The following is a 17,773-nucleotide window of genomic DNA, read 5'->3' as shown; positions in this document are numbered from 1 at the left end:
GCAGTGCCTTGTATGCTTTTCTCGGCTCCACAAACAACTGTGGCCTGGGCAGGATGAGAAGATGGACAGGAAGCCGTTTATACAGCGCTTATATACCTAAGGATGGTGAATGGACCACAGATCTCATCTGAAATGAACCCATTTTCTTTTTTCTCCGAGTTCCAGTATTGAGTAGGAACACAAATTCCATGAACCAGGGACAAGGATATTCTATCTGAGACTCAAAGAATACTGTGGGCACACTATTTTCTTCAGCATTGGCTATCCACATGTGGTATGGCACTTCCTCATGCTCATGCCCTCCCCCCCTCTAATCCCCATGCTCTCCCTAGGCACAGTTAAAGGCGTGCGCTTGCCCCTTTGATCCTGCTCTCCATTGAGGCATTGACTGTGCAGCAGAATTCAGAGATCTGAAAAAGCCTCTAGTTCAGTGGCACTCTCACCGAGAGCCACCGTTCACAATGAGCATCAACCCAAAGAGCCTCATTTACTTCCATCCCTAGCTTGAGCCCTGCACCTCAATGAGGCACACAGCTTATCCATTCCTCTGGTGGCTGCTATTTCAAGATGGAAACTATCTGGCAACCAGAAGCCCTACCAGGTAAGGGGTTTGCCCGCTTTCCTGAAACATGGGACAAGTGCCACACTGGAGATCATTGCTCAGAAGTGCCACAAATGGCATGTTCAAGAGCCACATGTGGTTCCTAAGCCACGCAGTGAATTGCACCACTCTAATTATAAGAGAATGCATGAACTGTTCTAAGTTTCACCAAGAGCCTCCTACGCTGATATCACATGAGTAGATGGAGCAGCTTTTTACACACCCCAAACAAAGATGAGCTATATGAGGTGGAGCAATTACTGTAACTCGCTCTACGTGGGGCTGCCCTTGAGCCTGACCCGGAGATTACAGCTGGTACAAAATGCAGCGGCATGTGTTATTACGAGCGTGCCAAATAAGGCGCATATAACACTGTTTTTACACAAGCTGCATTGGTTGCCAGTGGAGTACCGGATCAGATTCAAGGCCCTGTGCGGACTGGGACCAGCATATCTATGGGCCCGTCTCTCCCCATATATTCCCCAGAGGACACTCTGATCAGGGGACAAACAGCTGTTGGTGGTCCCTGGCCCCAAGGAGGTCCACTTAACCTCGACTAGAGCCAGGGCATTTTCGGTCCTGGCTCCCACCTGGTGGAATGCTCTGTCTGCTGAGATCAGGGCCCAGCAGGACCGACTACCCTTCCACTGGGCCTGCAAGACAAACTGGGACCAGCGTATCTACACGACCGTCTCTCCCCATATATTCCCCAGAGGACACTCCAATCAGGGGACAAACAGCTGTTGGTGGTCCCTGGCCCCAAGGAGGCCCACCTAGCCTCGACTAGAGCCAGGGCCTTTTTGGTCCTGGCTCCCACCTGGTGGAATGCTCTGTCTGCTGAGATCAGGGCCCGGCAGGACCTACTTCCTCCGGGCCTGCAAGACAGAGTTGTTCCTCCAGGCATATGGCTGAGGCTGGGCCTCCACCGACCTAAAAAAAGGGGTGTATAAAATCTTAACCCTCCCTGTGAAGGCTGTCCACCATCCAGTTTTAAATGTGTATTAATAGAAATACACTGCTGTTTTAATGATGTTTTAATGTAGATGAATTTTTACTGTATTTTAATATGTTGTTATCCACCCTGAGCCCGCTCGTGGGGAGGGCAGAATAGAAATTTAAAATAAATAAATAAATAAGTACATATAGGGCTCACCACAATATTGTGTCTAAGTACAGCTTAAATAGTTTTATAGCAGGAGTCCACAACTTATTTCTGAAAAAATCACCCTTTTAAAAATGTTTGGACAGCTCCTAAGAATGTTCCTGCCCTCTTTTTTTCCAGATGGAATTCAACATCTGAACATTTTCATTTTCATTCATTTTTAGATCCTCTATATGACCTAATGAAATATTATTCAGCAATTAGTCATTATTGAGCTATTTTGTGTCACTGTAGATATTGTACATTTCAGAAAAAACTTGCAAATGGATGACTAAACTTTCACAAAGATTATTAAGATTTGCTCCTATTCCACCCACGTGTCCAAACACATTTTCATCATTAAATGATTACCTTCTGTCAGTCAAGTTATCTTAGAGCATATTTTCTGTTACATTTTGTGGACAAAAGACCCTCCGGGCTCCATTTTATGACTCATTTACCATTCTTTTCAGGCACTGAATGATGTTATATATTACAATGAGATCCCACCGTGACCTACTGACTAGTAACAAATCAAAACCGTATCATAAATATTTCAGCATGTTTATGACAGTACTCAAGATATACCACACTGACTTTAAGGTCACAAATTCATCATATAATTTACATCAATGAATACTCAAGGGATAAAAACTTCCATACAGTCTAATAAAGTGAACAAGTGTAAAGTGTCAACAAATATGCAAGCAGAGGTCAAATTCACATATAAAATATTAGATACAGTCAATACGAAGTTCATCCTTAATAAGTAACATTCATATCAAAACCCAGAGTTGTATAGTCTTCAACGTAAGTCCACAGATATTTTTGTGCGAAAATACCTTGTTATGTTATTGTTTCCTGTTTTTTGTTTCTTTATCAGGAGAGGAAATCTGTCCCCAGGGCCACCGCTCAACGAGGGGCCAGCTTTGTCAAGAACATGCCGTGTACAGATGTATTGTCCCAGAGCGGCAAGGATTACCAAAGACAATTGCATACTTTTACAACTCAATTATTAAAACAATAAAGTAATTAAGATATTTGAAGGACTCATGGGTATTTCTCAATGTAAATCATTCATCCAATAAATTTCTCATGAAGACCACCTTGGTAGCTTGTTGCTAGTTAATGGTGATTATATACCCATTACCATAGGGTAGACCCTTTGAGACTTCTTAAAGAAATATACCCATATTATGGGTAACCCCCACAGGTTCACCTCACAGGTAACCTGAAAATCAATCTGAAGATTCAAGTCATAGGGAGCAAGAGTATTTCAATTTAAATCTGAATATTCAATTTGAATGCTATTAACTAGCAACTAGCATAGAATTTATGATTCTATGATCCTATGTACAAGCTACCAAGATAGTCTTCATGGGAAATTTATTGAATGATTCGAATATGTTAGATTAATTACTTTATTGTTTTAATGATTTGAGTTGTAAAGGCATGCAATTGTGTTTGGTAATCCTTGCAGCTTTGGGAGAATACATCTGTACATGGGACAATATATCTGTACACGTTCTTGACAAAGACTCTGAAAAGACATTTTTGTACAAAAATATCTATGGACTTACCTTACAGACTGTACAACACTAGGTTTTGATATGAATGTTATTTATTACGAATGAACTTTGTATCTGAATCTAATATGTTATATGTAGATTTGACCTCTGCTTACATATTTGTTGACACCTTACACTTTACACTTGATCACTTTATTAGACTGTATCCATTGACTATTTATGGATGTAAATTATATGATGAATTTGTGACCTTAGAGCTGATGTGATATATCTTGAGTACTAGTGTATATATATGCTGAAATATTTATGATATGGTTTTGATTTGTTATTAGTTAGTAGGTCACAGTCGGATCTCTTTGTAGTTACAGTTAACTTCTGTGACTCTCCTTTTTGTGTTGGTCATACATTAAAAAGCATAAAGCAAAATTCAGACTAAAATATAGCAGCCACTTAAATGTGTCAGACAATGTTTCTATGTTGTTTAATATGTCAGTCATGGAATTGCATCTGGTCTGTTTCAACATTTCTTCATCTCTGTATTGGATTTCTGCTGGCTTTTAAACCTTGGCACATTTGCACGTATATTCCCACTACACGTTTATTGAAATGTCTTTGATATTGACTGTACTGACTCACACTGTGTAACGCACCTTGAGTTTCAGTGAGAAAAGTGGCCTATAGATGATGTTAACAATAACAGTAACAGGTGCTTCTTTGATCATGACTGTTTCTGAACGTTCTTAATATTGTTGCATCGTTACTTTGATTTTATGCTTTTGGCTTCAAAATGGTGGCAATCTGCTTGAAACTGCCAGCGTTTTTAGGCCTCCTGGACTTCAACTGCAAACGTCTTCCCTGTCACCACATCCACACATAAAAAATGCCCCCGAGGTGCACTGGCTCAACAACCTGCCCTCCCTCATAAGTGGCTAGCAGAGTCTCCAACACCAGGGATACAGTGCAAATATGCACAGCACCCCCCCCCCCGAGGACACGGATATAAAATAACACCCTCTCTGAGCCTTAAAAGAGCCCTGCAGCATTGGGCCTGACGTCCGGCTAGCCCAGCATCCTGTTTCATGCAGGAGCCAATCATCTGTCAAAAAGGGCTGACAAATCGGGCACAAAGGGCAAGGTCCTTCCCTGATACTGAGATGCAGAGGTTCCATCTTCCACGAACATCTCTAATCTCTGTTTAAAGCTATCAGAGCTAGCTGAGATGTATGCCAGTACGTTCCCTAGGGTGATACATGTGTCAGTATAGCCCCAGGGTGATTCAAGAATCCTCCAACGAATCTTTCTCCAACCTAAGGAGCCTTTCTCCAACTTCAGTGACTCCTTCCATTCAAGGAAGAGCTACTTAAGAGGAAGGAAGGCTCTTTATGCTGCAGGAAGGCTTTGAACTTTGTTTAGTGGAGTTGTAGGATAGGGGAAGGATCCACCCCACTAGCAAAGAATTTTTCTTTTTAATTACTCATTGGGCCAAGGATGCTTTGGTGCTGAAACTATGGTCATCAACTTCAATGGCTGCCACAAGTTCTGGTATTACAGGAAAGGGAAAAGAGTTATCTGTACCCACTCCATACATAATGTTTAAATCTCTATCATGTGCTCCCTTAGTTGCCTTTCTTCTAAATTGGAAAATTTCAGCCTCTTCATCCTTTCCTTGTAGGAAAAGTGCTCCAACTCCTTACTTATCTTCAGGATGTCCTCTTCTGCACTTTCTCCAGCTCTGTGATATCTGTAATGTGATGCAGCAAACAGAACTGCACACAGTATTCCAAACAAGGCCACACCATAGAGCTATACAGGGGCATTATAATATCAGCCATTTTATTTTCAACTTTTTTTTGTAAAAATCCCAGCATGGAGTTTGCCTTTTTCACTGCTGCTACAAACTGAATCAACATTTGTATCGAACTATTCACTATAACCCCAAGATCTCTTTCAATCTTGGTCTCAGCCAATTTACAACGCATTACCATATATATGAAGTTAAGATTTTTTGTTCCAGTGTGCATCCAGCTGTACTTACCTACACTCGCTGCTCTTTTCTGAATGGAGTAGTATTAGACTGGTCCCCTCCATACATTTAGGAACTGTGTCAAACTGTAGCTTCAAGAAAGAACACTGCCATGCTCACTGCAGGTGCTCTCTCTCTCGTGCACTCTCTTGCCCTTTCTTTCTTTCTTTCTTTCTTTCTTTCTTTCTTTCTTTCTTTCTTTCTTTCTTTCTTTCTTTCTTTCTTTCTTTCTTTCTTTCTTTCTTTCTTTCTCTCTCTCTCTCTCTCTCTCTCTCTCTCTCTCTCTCTCTCTCTCTCTCTCTCTCTCTCTCTCTCTCTCTCTCTCTCTCTCATCCTTGCTCTTTCACTCATGTACTCTCCCTCCTTCTTGCACACAGTTTCTCTCTTTCTTTGTCACACACACACAACACAACACATTCTTTCTCACACACTCTCTCTGTCACACACACTTCCTCAGTCTCTCACACACACAGTGACCCAAAAAATAAGGAAAGATAACAATATACCCTAACAAACACTTATGGTATTCCAAACTATTTTCAACTAGACATGAATTTTTGAAAAAAATGGTAACTAATTTAAGTCTGTGAAAAAAACTACTAAGTCTTTTCTTATACTTCTTCACAATTAATTTCTGTTTCAGGGAAATGCCTTCATACTTTGAGGAAGCAGATTGATTTATCATCCTCGCAGCTCCAAATCTATAAACTTTATTTAATTAAATAGAATGTTTTTTTAATCATTAACAAGAAAATTAACTCCCCTGTCAGGTTTCTAACCTACCAGAGCTTTATTTCCAGAATAGGCCAGTGAACAGTTCACCTATAGAGATCTGTTTAGTAAACTGGTGCTCATTAAAACGTGTAGAGTGTTGCTGAACTCAATCTCATATCATAAAAAAGGTGATCTCTTACCAAGAAGCCATCAGAGTACTGGAAATGACCTCTGGAGGGATCTTCAGCTGTTGGGCTCAGAGGTTTAGGGTCAGACAAGGAACGCTGTATCACCTTGGCAGACTTCGGACTCAGCTCGGGAATTGTGGTGACATCAGCATGCATGATCTTCTGAGAGCCGATGTCTTCACTTACGGATTTTTCATAGGGTACAAATGCTGACTCTATAACTGCAGCTGGAGAAACAGGTGAAATGGGAGAATAGAGAACTTTGGGGGATTTTGGAGGGGAAGGGGCGACTTGAAGTGAGGGTTCTGGCCGGAGATGGGTTGAATAACCTATTTCTAAGGGTGTTGGGCGTTTTTTGTCTTTTTGAGGGGAAGTGGCTGTGAGGTATTGGGGGCTTTGAGAGTCTGAGTCTGTTTCTGTCTGACATCCCAAACTTCCACCTTTATATGTCTTTTCTGGAGCTGAAATGTGTTTTACTATTTCTACCTTAGCGTCCAACTGGGCTCTTAGTGACGGGGTCCTTATCATCCCCGCAGGTTCTGTTTGTACAGAAATCTCTGCTACTGTCTGTACTGCAATGCTGGAGACTTTGGAGAATGGTTTTGCCTTGCCCACCTCAGGGGTTGCATCGTATTTTCCTATATGAGTTTTTCTTCTTGATCTGCTCATTGGGTCCCATTCATCTTGGTCCTCGTCATCAGTCTGAACGCTTGTATCCACACTCTTTTTAGTTCTCTGTCTCAGGTCTGTGTAGCTCATATCTGCACTATCCTCATCGTCAGTTTGGACACCACTCTCCATTATCTTTTTCAGACACCGGGGCTCCTCTTCCATGGCTTCATCCAGTTCTCCATATGGGCCACGCAGCTTTGGCATGGAGCTCCTCTTTCTCAGCTGCTTTTCCTCTCTTGCTTCCACGTCCTTAAGAGACATCTCTGAAACAGAGCTTAGTATGCCAGGCCTAGGAATGTACTGAGTAACACCATCTGACTGAACTGTGTACCAGGCTTGGCTTTGTGGGATTTCAATGCCCAGCGCAGCAGAAGTGGTTGTAGTGGCTTCCTCACCTGTCCAAAACTGGCCATTTACAGCAGCTGTGTATTGGTCTTCAATAATGGCTTGATCTGTGGTTGTTGGCGGAGACACAGTTCCTGAAGGGTCATAATTATACTGATAGATCTGGTGGATCTTTTGTTCCTCCAAGTGCTGATGAAGCTGCTGTTGAAGTTGCTGTATTTGTTCAATGTGTAGCTGCTGCTGAGCTAATGTTTCCTGTCTCATCATGAACTGAGCCTGTCGCTCTTCCTCTTGTTGATATAGGAGATGGTGCTTCATAGACTGCAATTCCTCAAGCTTCTTTTGGACCATAAACTGTTCTTGTTCTCTGAACCTTTGTATCTCTTGGCGTTCCCACTCTAGCTCCTCGGCAAAACGCTGCTGTTTCAGTTTCTCAAGCTCGAGAAGCTCACGCTCCAAGTCAAGGTGCTGCTGCTTGCCCTCTTGCGGGCCAATGAGAAGCGCTGCTTCATCCTGAACGACATCTATGAACGCTTCTGAAGTGGTCGTAAAGGCAGGCAGCAAGTTGCTGGGCTCAGTGGCCATAATTTCTGTGGGGTAAGGATGTAAGCTTGGTTCAATGTCCATGTCAGTCATCTCACCCTCTTTGTCCGAGGATGCAGTTGTCAAGAAACTGTATGGTTTTGGGAATGCCTGGCTCTGTTGCAAAGCTGATAACGAGGGCATTGTGCTAATTGTTGGGAGAGCAGATAGGTCTCTAGCTGAAGTACTGAAAATAGAACCTGGTTGTGTAGTGATAGCATAGGTCGATGGGACCGGAGTTGCAACTGATGAATACACAACTCCATTGGATGACCTTAAAACATTCCCAGTGCCATATGGGGATCCTAAAGTTGGCACTATTCTTGCTTGGGAATACTGAGGTTCACTGATCCCCATGCCAGAAATAACTTGCCGGGTCTCTGGATAAGGACTAGTAATCTTGCTTGAGTAATCCACAATTTCACCTGAAATTACATGGCAGAGTTATCATTCTGTTTCCCAAAACAAGCAATTTCTTGTGGATTCTGAATGCCATTGCATGGAGACAAGTAAAATGAGGGGGGAGCGGGTGTCATGCAAATCTTCATTTTAATGATCTACTTTAGGCATGTGGTGGGGAGAAAAAAGCATCTGCAGGCACATGCAGGCACCTCTTGAGCAAAACACTTGACGTAAAAAGAAGAAACCAAAAAAAAATACACGTGTCAATTCCAGCATTGCTTCCACATCATTCAACATAAAGTATAATAAAAAAGGCAAAAAAAAAATATAAAATAAAAATAATTCATCCTGAAATGAGATGAGTAACACCATTATTATATTTCAAAGATAGATCTGATGCCCCGTCATACTGACCTGCTGTTACTCTGCCAGAAGTCAAGTCTACGGCTACATCAGTTGCCCCAACTTGGTAATCAAACGTATTCTTGCTTTTGTACAGGAAAAGTCCAGCTTCTGATAAATTGGTGTCTGACATAGAAGGCTTCATACCTCCCATGGCTTTGTAGCCATAAGACCCTGAGCGGTCATACTGATAATGATCATCCCTGTAACCAAAACGATCTTCAGGCAGTGTTGCTGCAGGAGCTTGAGCTACGCAGCTCCTGCTGAATGGCAGCTTATAGATCACATCACAACAAACAGCCCTTCTCCCTGCCGTCAAGTCCACAGGTTTTTCATCATCTTCTATTACAGTGGTAACAATTCCCGAAGTCATTTCATCCACTGTCACCATTGTCCTGTGAGGTTTTGTGGTGCTGAGATCAACTGCTCCACTCTCCATAGGTTCGTGAGCAGTGCAAACATTGGCCCAACCATTGGTTACACCCACAAGAGGGTCAGTCACTGGCTTGGTAGAAGCCCAGGTAACAGCATGCACTGGAGCACCTAAGGACAGATTTATGGGCACTTCGTCTCTGCCTGCGGACTGTGCCTGGCTACCTGCAACCCTGGATCCAAGTTCAAAATGTTGTGATGTTAGCTGCAGCGGAGTTGTCATTGCATGTCCAAGATCTACAAGACTTTCTGTACTAGAAGTGTAGCTTAAACTAGCTGTGCAGGTCACTATTGTAATTGTTTCAGTAACTGAAGCTACAGAGGGCTCTGCTGTTGATGCAGTGCTGAGATTTATAATAGCTGGTCGAACGGTGCTTATTGGCCGTCCAGAAACCTGACTTGCTATGGCTTGCCTTCTTACGTCAATGGGAGCAGCAGAGAGATCCATACAGCTGTCTGTCCTTTCAAAATCCATTTTAGCCAAAGTGCGAAGATCAATGATATCACTAAAGAGATGGAATCTTCCATTCTCTCTATATCTGGATGGATCTACTAAATGTGCTGGATCTGGAGGTATAGTTATGGAAACACTACCTAAGCCAGCACTTCTAACCAACGATACTGAAGTTCTGGCAACCTCTGTTGTTATTAACTGTGTTGCTGAGCTTGGGACTATTTCAAAAATTGAGCATGCGCTGATAGGAATAGCAGGAGCCATTTGATCACTTGTGCTTTGAATCTGTAGAGCACTCTTGGGTGGAGTAAATAACGGTTGCATGTCTAGTGGAACCTGTTCCTTAGGGGGTGACCCTGAAGGCCAACTGGTAATTGCGTGGCTGGTAATAGACTCAGTTGGAGTTCCCGGCTCAGAGGGCAACGTGATAACAACATAGGTTTCCTGAGTGGGTTTTGACAGCCTTGGAGAAGATCTGTTAGAGTGTGGAGACAGTGGAGAAGTGGGGGGTGCCGGCTTGTACTCAGCAGGGGAAACCAGGTTCAAAGACATACCACTCGAGAAAGACAAACCTACTGGCTTGGGTTGTACTTCTGCTGGTTTATGAACACTTGTTGGCAACTGAGGAATTGCTGGTTTGGGAGCGATAGGAGGCTTAATCACTTCAGTAGGTCTGTGTGTGAACACAAGTCCTGATGGAATTAAAGCCGGTTTCGGAGGGATGGGAGGGGGTGTGGATGTAGGCAGCCTTGTCATAAGTGTCCCATTGGTTTTTATGGCAGAACTTGTCTCTACCGATTTGACACTGCTGACAGGCGGTCCTATGGTGGAAGCCTTAGCCAGAGGCTTCTTTTTAGGATAAAGAGCTGGCTTAGGCAGAATAGGTGGGGGAGGGGGAGGGGGCGGAGGTGGGGGCGGGGGCGGAGGAGGTCGAGGGGTGGGAAGAGGAGATGGCTGAGCAGGAGACTCTAAAGAAGAACTTCGGGTATATGAGGATGTTTTGGATGCAACAGTGGGAAATGATAAAACTGCCGGTGGCAACGTAGGCACAGTAGGAGTAAAGAAGGATGTGACAGTTGTGGGTTCTACAGCAGGGGCTGTAAATGTAAGCTTTCCATCAGATACAGAATCTGTTAAAGCTGCCCTTGCTATGCTGACAGCACCTCTTTTTTGTTCCTCTTCATAGAACCCCGTCACAGCCTCAGGAGCAGTCCCATCTTTTCTAGTTTTGTTCTCTTCGGATGAGATGGTTTCCAAGGCAACAGAGACAGGGATGAGATGCCCGGGTTTTGTATCTTCAGATGTTGCTGTGAAGGGCTCAATTTCAGGCAAGGAAACTGAAACCTGGTCTACATGAGTTACATCTTTGGCTAAAAATGCCCTCTTAGGTAGTAACACAGCCCATTCAGAGCAGTCCTTGGCTGGAGTGATGGGAACCTGGTTCCCTGAACTGGTCCCATCAGAATCCGGTAACTTGCTCACGGTATCTGCTGTTTCTGCGTGGCCTAAAGTCAGGCCATCTGGTCCGGCCACAGGAGAACTACCACCAGTGGTGTAAACTGAAGATGTGGATGATGTAAGAGACGATGTATCTGAAGGTAAAATGGATGCAGCACTTTCTGAGGCCTCTGAGTAGGTCAGTATGGATGTCTCATGGGAAAGAATTTCTTCAGCCTCCTGGGCATAATCAGTGAGGTATTCAATTTCTTCTTCTGTACTTTCCATTGTAAAGTGCTGAGTAATTTTGACGTCTGGAATAGGAAGCCCTACAGAACTCAGTGGCAGTGAATCGAGACCTTCTGAAGGAGTACTTGATGCCCAGGACGTGCTACCTGGTGCTTCCCCAGGTGTCTTTGTCTCTGAGAGAGGAGTTAATGCAGGAGGCAGCTGAGGAGGACGGGCGTTTTGGCTCAGCTGCACTCCGTGGCGCTTCATAAGCTCTTCATAAGCAGCACCTGCATCGAACAACTGCTTTTCGTCACTCGAAGATGGAGCCTCACTTTCCAATACGATTATTTCATGGCTTTCTGGCATAATGTAAGAGCTAGACACAATGTCTTCTTGAGGCATAACAGAATGCAATGACTCTATGCTGTAATAGTCTTCTTGTACATCTCTAGATTTTTGCATAGGGCCTCTGTCTAGCTGATCAGAAGGCTTTGCTTTCTTCTCTCTATCTTTCTGTTGGCTAAATTCATCACTCTCATCCTTTCTTGTAATGAGACCAGCTTCAGGAGCCCCGCTGTAGGCATCTTCCACCAAAGATTCATAAATGTAGTCCTCGATCAGCATGCCACCATACAAAGGCTCTTTTTCAAAGACCTCATCTTTTTCACTGATATCTGCGAACCTGGGGGCTTTGTGAGACGTGTGCAGCATTTCTTCATATACTTGTTCAACACTTATTAAAGTCTTCAGACTGGTATCTTCTTTAACAGTCTCAGGAGGCTGCTCTTCTGTAGGAGAATATAAAGAGACAGCTGTAGGAAACTTATAAACCTTTTGCACTTCTATTATTTTTTCTGGACTGATTTCAAAGTTTTCTGGATCTGATTCAATACTTGGTGAGTATTCAGAACAGGAAGATCGATGCAATTCTTCCATTTCTGCTGCCTGACGCAGCTCTTCAGTTGGGGAAGCATCCTCAATTGGAGAAAGATTACTTGGGGGTGTCTTTGGCCGCTCTCTTCTTCTCTGGGCTCTGAGCTCATCCTTGTCTTTCTTAGATTTTTTGCTAGAGCTCCTCCTTTGCTGTTGCTCTAGTTCACGTTGTTTTTCTTGCTCTTTCAGCAGTTCTTCCTCCTCCCTGAGCTCCTCCTCTTCTGAAGAGTCTTCAATAGTTGGAAGAAGAGGGCCATGGGTCCGATGTCTGGCTTTACGTTGCTGTTTACTTTCTCCTCCCATTTTTTTATGGCTTGGACTACTGTCACTGTCTTCATCAAGCGATGACACAGATGTCGGAGAGGTACCTGGGGTGAAACTGGAGGCATGCAGACTAGAAGACCCTTCTCCCCGGGACCTGTCCTCGGGTGAATCTGTAAGACTCTCCATCTCTAACTCTGGCTCTTCATCAAAATATAGTCTCCTCTTTGCCTGTTCAGATTCCTCAGAATATTTATTTATTATTGTGCTGTTAAGTTCTATCGTCTTGAAACGACGAAGGCCTCCTCTGGTGATATCTTCACTGTCCTGGCTTTTTGTTTCCCTATATTTTGATTGTGGACTTTCATCAAAGGTTTCATCATCATCGTCATGCCAGGAATGGCGCCTGCCAGCATCCTCGTCATGGCCGGCACTACTTTTGCGCGTTATCCTCTTATGTTTTCCTGCTGTCCCTTTTTTACTCTTCACTTCTTCCTTTATTGGGCTTTCACTTGTGATGATTTCCTTCAGCTGCTTCTTGATGAATTTGTCATCTTCAGATCCTGAGGCATCTTCATCAGCACTCATCTCCATGATCTGTTTTCGAATGAAGTCTTCATCACCTGAGCCTGGACTGTCTTCTGCTTTATATTCATCACTGCTGGAAGAACCAACACTAGTCCGTCTTTTTCTCCGTGGGACTGGTGAATTCTCACTCTCACTGCTATCTTCTACAGAGTCACTGCACTGCCTTCTTATCGAGGCATCTTCCATTGCTTCTGCCTTTTGCTTGTACCCTTTCCAAGGTGGCATGCTTCGTTTATCATCTTCTGCAGGGGCTCCTCCATTTTTCCCTTGGATTTTTGGCATTGTTAAATCTTCGTCATCTGAACTGCAGGATTCTGGTGTCATAACCAGAGGCTTTCTTTTGTGGGGGTCTTTTGTCTGTTCAGCATAAACGTCACAAAGAACTTTGCTCTTTCCAGATTTTTCTTCAGCCAGGCTACATGCTTGAGCTTCCAATATGGACAAGACTGTGCTTTCCAGCTTAGCAAGGTCAGAAGGACTCACTGGGCTGCTTTCTTGCGAAAAGGTTTCTTGTTTGTAAGGTTCTTTCAGCATATCCTTTTCCTCACTAGGGATAAAACTGGGAATTTCACCAAGTGAACTTGATATCCCGTCTGACGAGTATCCTGTGTCACTGAGGCCTTGCGGACTTTTTTGTTGCTGTGAACTTGAAGTGTCTGATTTGTCATCTTCTTTTTCCTAACAGATACAGCAAATAAGCACACACATATTCAGACTCATCATCTTAAGGTAATTAAATCACATTAAGAATAACACACACGTTCATGACAAAGTATTAACTCTAATAAAAAGAGTCAGGTTAAACTAAGAGTAGGAAAATGCATCAATGTTATCTCAGGATATAAAATGCCATTTTTATCATTACTTTCCTCATTCAGTATAATTATAATTTATGCAAAAATTCAGACTATTAAACATTATTTTCAAGGTATTTCTAGAACTTTTAATTATAGCCAGGTGGTTGTGATCACAGCAAAATTGTTAAAGAGTATTTTTATCAATGATAAAGGATTACTCATTAAATATGCAGATTACATCAAATGGAAGGAGTAGCAAAAACTCCTGAAGGTAGAATTCAATGAGATCTGAGCAGACTGGAAAAGTGGGCAGGTTTGAATAAGATGCCATTTAACAAGGATAAGTGCCGGGCTCTGCACCTGAGTAACCAAAATGCAAAGCATGCATACTGGGTGGGCGGTGCATTTTTGGGCAGCAGGGTGTGTGCGCACGAGATCTCGGGGCAGGGGTGGATGGGAAGCTGAATACGAGCAGCCAGTGTGACGCAGCAGCAAAAAAGGCGAATGCATCAACAAAGGCATGACACCCAAATCGCAGGACGTCATTGTCTGTCCCACGATACACCGTGTTGGCCAGGCCGCACCTGGAGTATTGTGTGCAGTTCTGGGGGCCTCACTTCGCAAAGGGTGTGGACAAATTGGAACGGGTGCAGAGGAGAGCAACCAGGATCCTCAGGGGTCTGAAGACGAAGCCCTACGAGGGAAGACTGAAGGACTTGGGAATGTTTAGATCGGAGAAGAGGAGGCTGAGGGCAGACATGATTGTTCTCTTTTAGTACCTAAAAGGCTTTCTTAGCAGTGGGAAGGGAGCTGTTCCTGCTGGCAACAGAGAACAGGACTCGAAATAATGGGTTTAAACTACAGGAGTGAAGATACTTGCTGGACATTAGGAAAACCTTCTTCATGTTATGAGTAATTCAGCAGTGGAATTGGCAGTGAAATTGGATCCCCCTTCATTGTCAGTCTTCAAGGAGCAGCTGGGTGAATCCTTGTTGGGGATGCTTCAGGCTGTTCCTGCATTGGGCAGGGGGTTGGACTAGATGGTCTGTAAGGTCCCTTCCAATTGTATGATTCTGTGATTCTTTCTAGAGACAGTATTCAAGTTGTAGGTGAAGAAATATGCCTGCAATGCACACCAATGGCAGCCTAGATGCTGAAGAGCCACAACCAAATATCAGCTAACAATCCTGATCAAAAATCCATACAAGAGACTCCTGTTTCTTTTTTAAGGGCTAAAACAGTGGGGGGCAGGGCAGTTTGATTAGATATCTGTGTGGAAATGGAAGGGTTAAACCCCCCTCTCTACATGATCTAATTCAAAATAGGGATCCCACACAGCTGTAATTTGGCTTTCAAGGATGAATGGAGATCCACGGCCAAAGAGGAAGAACCTTGCTAGCTTGCTAGCAGAAGCTAAGATCTGGGCTGAGATGCCTTCTGCTTGCAGGCATTTCAGCTGGGTGTGGCCAGATGCTCAAGCCCTTGAGTGAAAGATGAAGGGCCTGGGTCTCACAGCCTGGGGCCCAAGTTAGAAAGCCCAGTGGGATAGGACCAACCCAAGGCGTTTGTTTAAACTGGTTGTCAAAAGATATTTTGGTATCTTTCTGTAAGCTGCCTTGGGTGCCTTGGAGGAGGGGAGTGGCATATAAATCTTTCCAGGAACTAATGGAGGGGAAGAAGGACAGGATGCAAACATACAAACAGATGAACTCTCGTACTGCCACATTGTGGTGAGAGGCTGCAACATCACTGACCAAGAGAAGTAAGTTTGATTAGTGGGAAGACTTTCCATCACTGCCATTTTGTGCCATATTCTCCATATTCCCACTGGGCTGGCAATCATTCCCTGGTGGAGTCTTAAATTGGGCAAGTCTGGAATTGTGGTGGATCTGGCTTCTGGATCCCACTTCTCACCAGCCGTGAGTATAAAAGAGAAGAGAGCTATTGCCATGCAATTTTTCTTTGGAAGCAGCATCTAGACACAAAGGCCAGAAGCTTGCTGCCTTCTCTCTGTTCTCATGCCATTAAGACACAGAAGAAGATGGTAACTTGTGCAACAGTTACAGGACATTACTGCGACGGAGACGGGCATGTGGTTCATGGGCTAAAACTGGGGGGGCGGGGGGGCGGGTTGGATTGTCAACTTGCCAACCTCCAGGTGGGGCCTGGAGAGCTCCCGGAATTACATCATCTCCAGACTACAGTGATCAGTTCCCCTGGAGAAAATGGTACCTTTGGAGTGAGGACTCTAACAGTGCCCTCCTAAGCAGAGTTACTCTAGTCTAAGCCCACTGGAATCAATGGGCTTAGACCAGGGTAACTCTGCTTAGGATTGTGCCGTCAGGCACTGTATCCTGCTGAGGTCCCTTCCGTTGCCAAACCCCGCCCTCCTTAGGCTCCACTCCCAGATCACCAGGAATTTGCCAACCCAGAGCTGGTAATCCTAGGACCGGGGGTGAGGTTTATGGATTTTATTACAGGCCATCTTCTTCTACCTTCTGCTATAAAATTTATGCACTAGCCAAAAGTCCACTATATCTTATCTAAACATACAATGATCAATTTCAGATATTTTAGAAGTCTTTAACAAGATTTCTTGAGAGTTTTCCTATTTCGTTGTCCTAGATTTATGTTTCATTTTTTGTTGGGAATAGCAGTTCTGAAAAATGACATGAAATAGGTAACATAGTTTATAGTTATACCTGTTTGGTATACTTCAGGCTAATATACCAAAATAACTTGTGATGACTAGCCATTCTATGGCATCAACAAACCTTCTGTGACTCAAGAATATTCACCCAAACAAATTTATCATAACATAACCACGTTAAACACCGATGTCCCACTTATTGCAGCTATTTTAATACAGGCTATTTGGTAAGATAAACAGGAATAAAACCCCCACTAAATTTGGTGGGATGACTTCCATTGTTTCTAGGATCTATTTTATTGAAAAGTTATGCAGTACAGTTGGGAGTGTCATAGAAGATACGATTTTAATCATATATACTCTAATTATACACATGCATTTGGTGAACTTTGTATGACCTTTAATGCAGTTCAGTAGCAGGTTGTGGAAAAATATGGATTTTTAAAAAATCTTTGACAATCAATTGAAAGTAGTTTGGAAAAGGGTAGAGAAACAATTTTTTCCATTGCTAGAGCGAGTATAATCCGTTCATCGAGCTTGTAGTCGTTTTTAAACTTTTTTTAAAAATGCAGAGTCTTATCTATGCAGGTGTGCTGTGGCATCATGTTGGTTTAGCAAAATGTCACATGATTAAAAATACGAAGAATCAACTAAATTTAAGACCAATCACATTTTTATATTATTGTCACATGTAAAAGATCTTATAGATGTCTTTATAGATAGCAAAAGTTATTTAGTATAATACCAAAACTGGGGCTTGTCGGGCAGGCCAGCCAGCCAGCCAGCCAGCCCATACATGGAGGTGTTGGGGGCGGGGGGGGGGAGTCGACTAGCGGCTTTGCTGCTCCGCTGCTCTCTTGGCTGGGCTTCCGCTGCTGTCTCTGCCGAACGGTGTTATCAGTGCAGGTGGGAGGGAGTGTCAGGGAGCCGACCGACCTGGAGGACTCAGCTCTGCATCTCTCCCTGGTTTTTCCCGCTTAGAAGCTACACGCCAACTTCAATGGACTTTCATTTAAACTAGGGGGGAGGAGACTGGGGGGTATAACCTTTCTGAGAGGGCTTCGCTTTGGCATTCTAGGCAATGCTCTGTACAGTGTTCTACTAGTGGAAATCTCTTAATAAAGACCTTTAACTCATACAGCTGAGTGTGATGAAGTGGAGGGTCTGAGAGAGTCCTCCAGCCAGGCCAGGATGAAGGAAATCTCACACAGAAGATTTTAGGTGACAAATCCAGAGGAGTTAGCCGTGTTAGTCTGTAGTAGCAAAATCAAAAAGAGTCCAGTAGCACCTCCAAGACCAACCAATTCCACTGCAGCACAAGCCTTTGAGAATCACAGCTCTCCCCGCCAGATGCTTCTGACGAAGAGCTTTCGAGGATCACAGTTCTCTTC

General features: G+C 43.6%; 1 protein-coding gene across 1 annotated transcript in view; it reads right to left on the bottom strand.

The window, feature by feature from the left end:
* Positions 1-17,773, bottom strand: part of PCLO (piccolo presynaptic cytomatrix protein) — a 303,767-nt gene that overhangs the window by 180,978 nt on the left and 105,016 nt on the right. The window contains exons 5-6 of the mRNA XM_055000594.1: positions 8,612-13,613; positions 6,209-8,220 (exon numbers count right to left, since the gene is read on the bottom strand). Coding sequence (XP_054856569.1) covers positions 6,209-8,220; positions 8,612-13,613 — 7,014 coding nt within the window. The remainder of the gene's footprint in view (positions 1-6,208; positions 8,221-8,611; positions 13,614-17,773) is intronic.

Source organism: Eublepharis macularius, chromosome 16, assembly GCF_028583425.1.
Source record: "Eublepharis macularius isolate TG4126 chromosome 16, MPM_Emac_v1.0, whole genome shotgun sequence".
Classification (NCBI taxonomy): domain Eukaryota; kingdom Metazoa; phylum Chordata; class Lepidosauria; order Squamata; family Eublepharidae; genus Eublepharis; species Eublepharis macularius.
The sequence above is the reverse complement of the archived record's forward strand: the minus strand, read 5'-3'. Positions and strand labels throughout refer to the sequence as shown.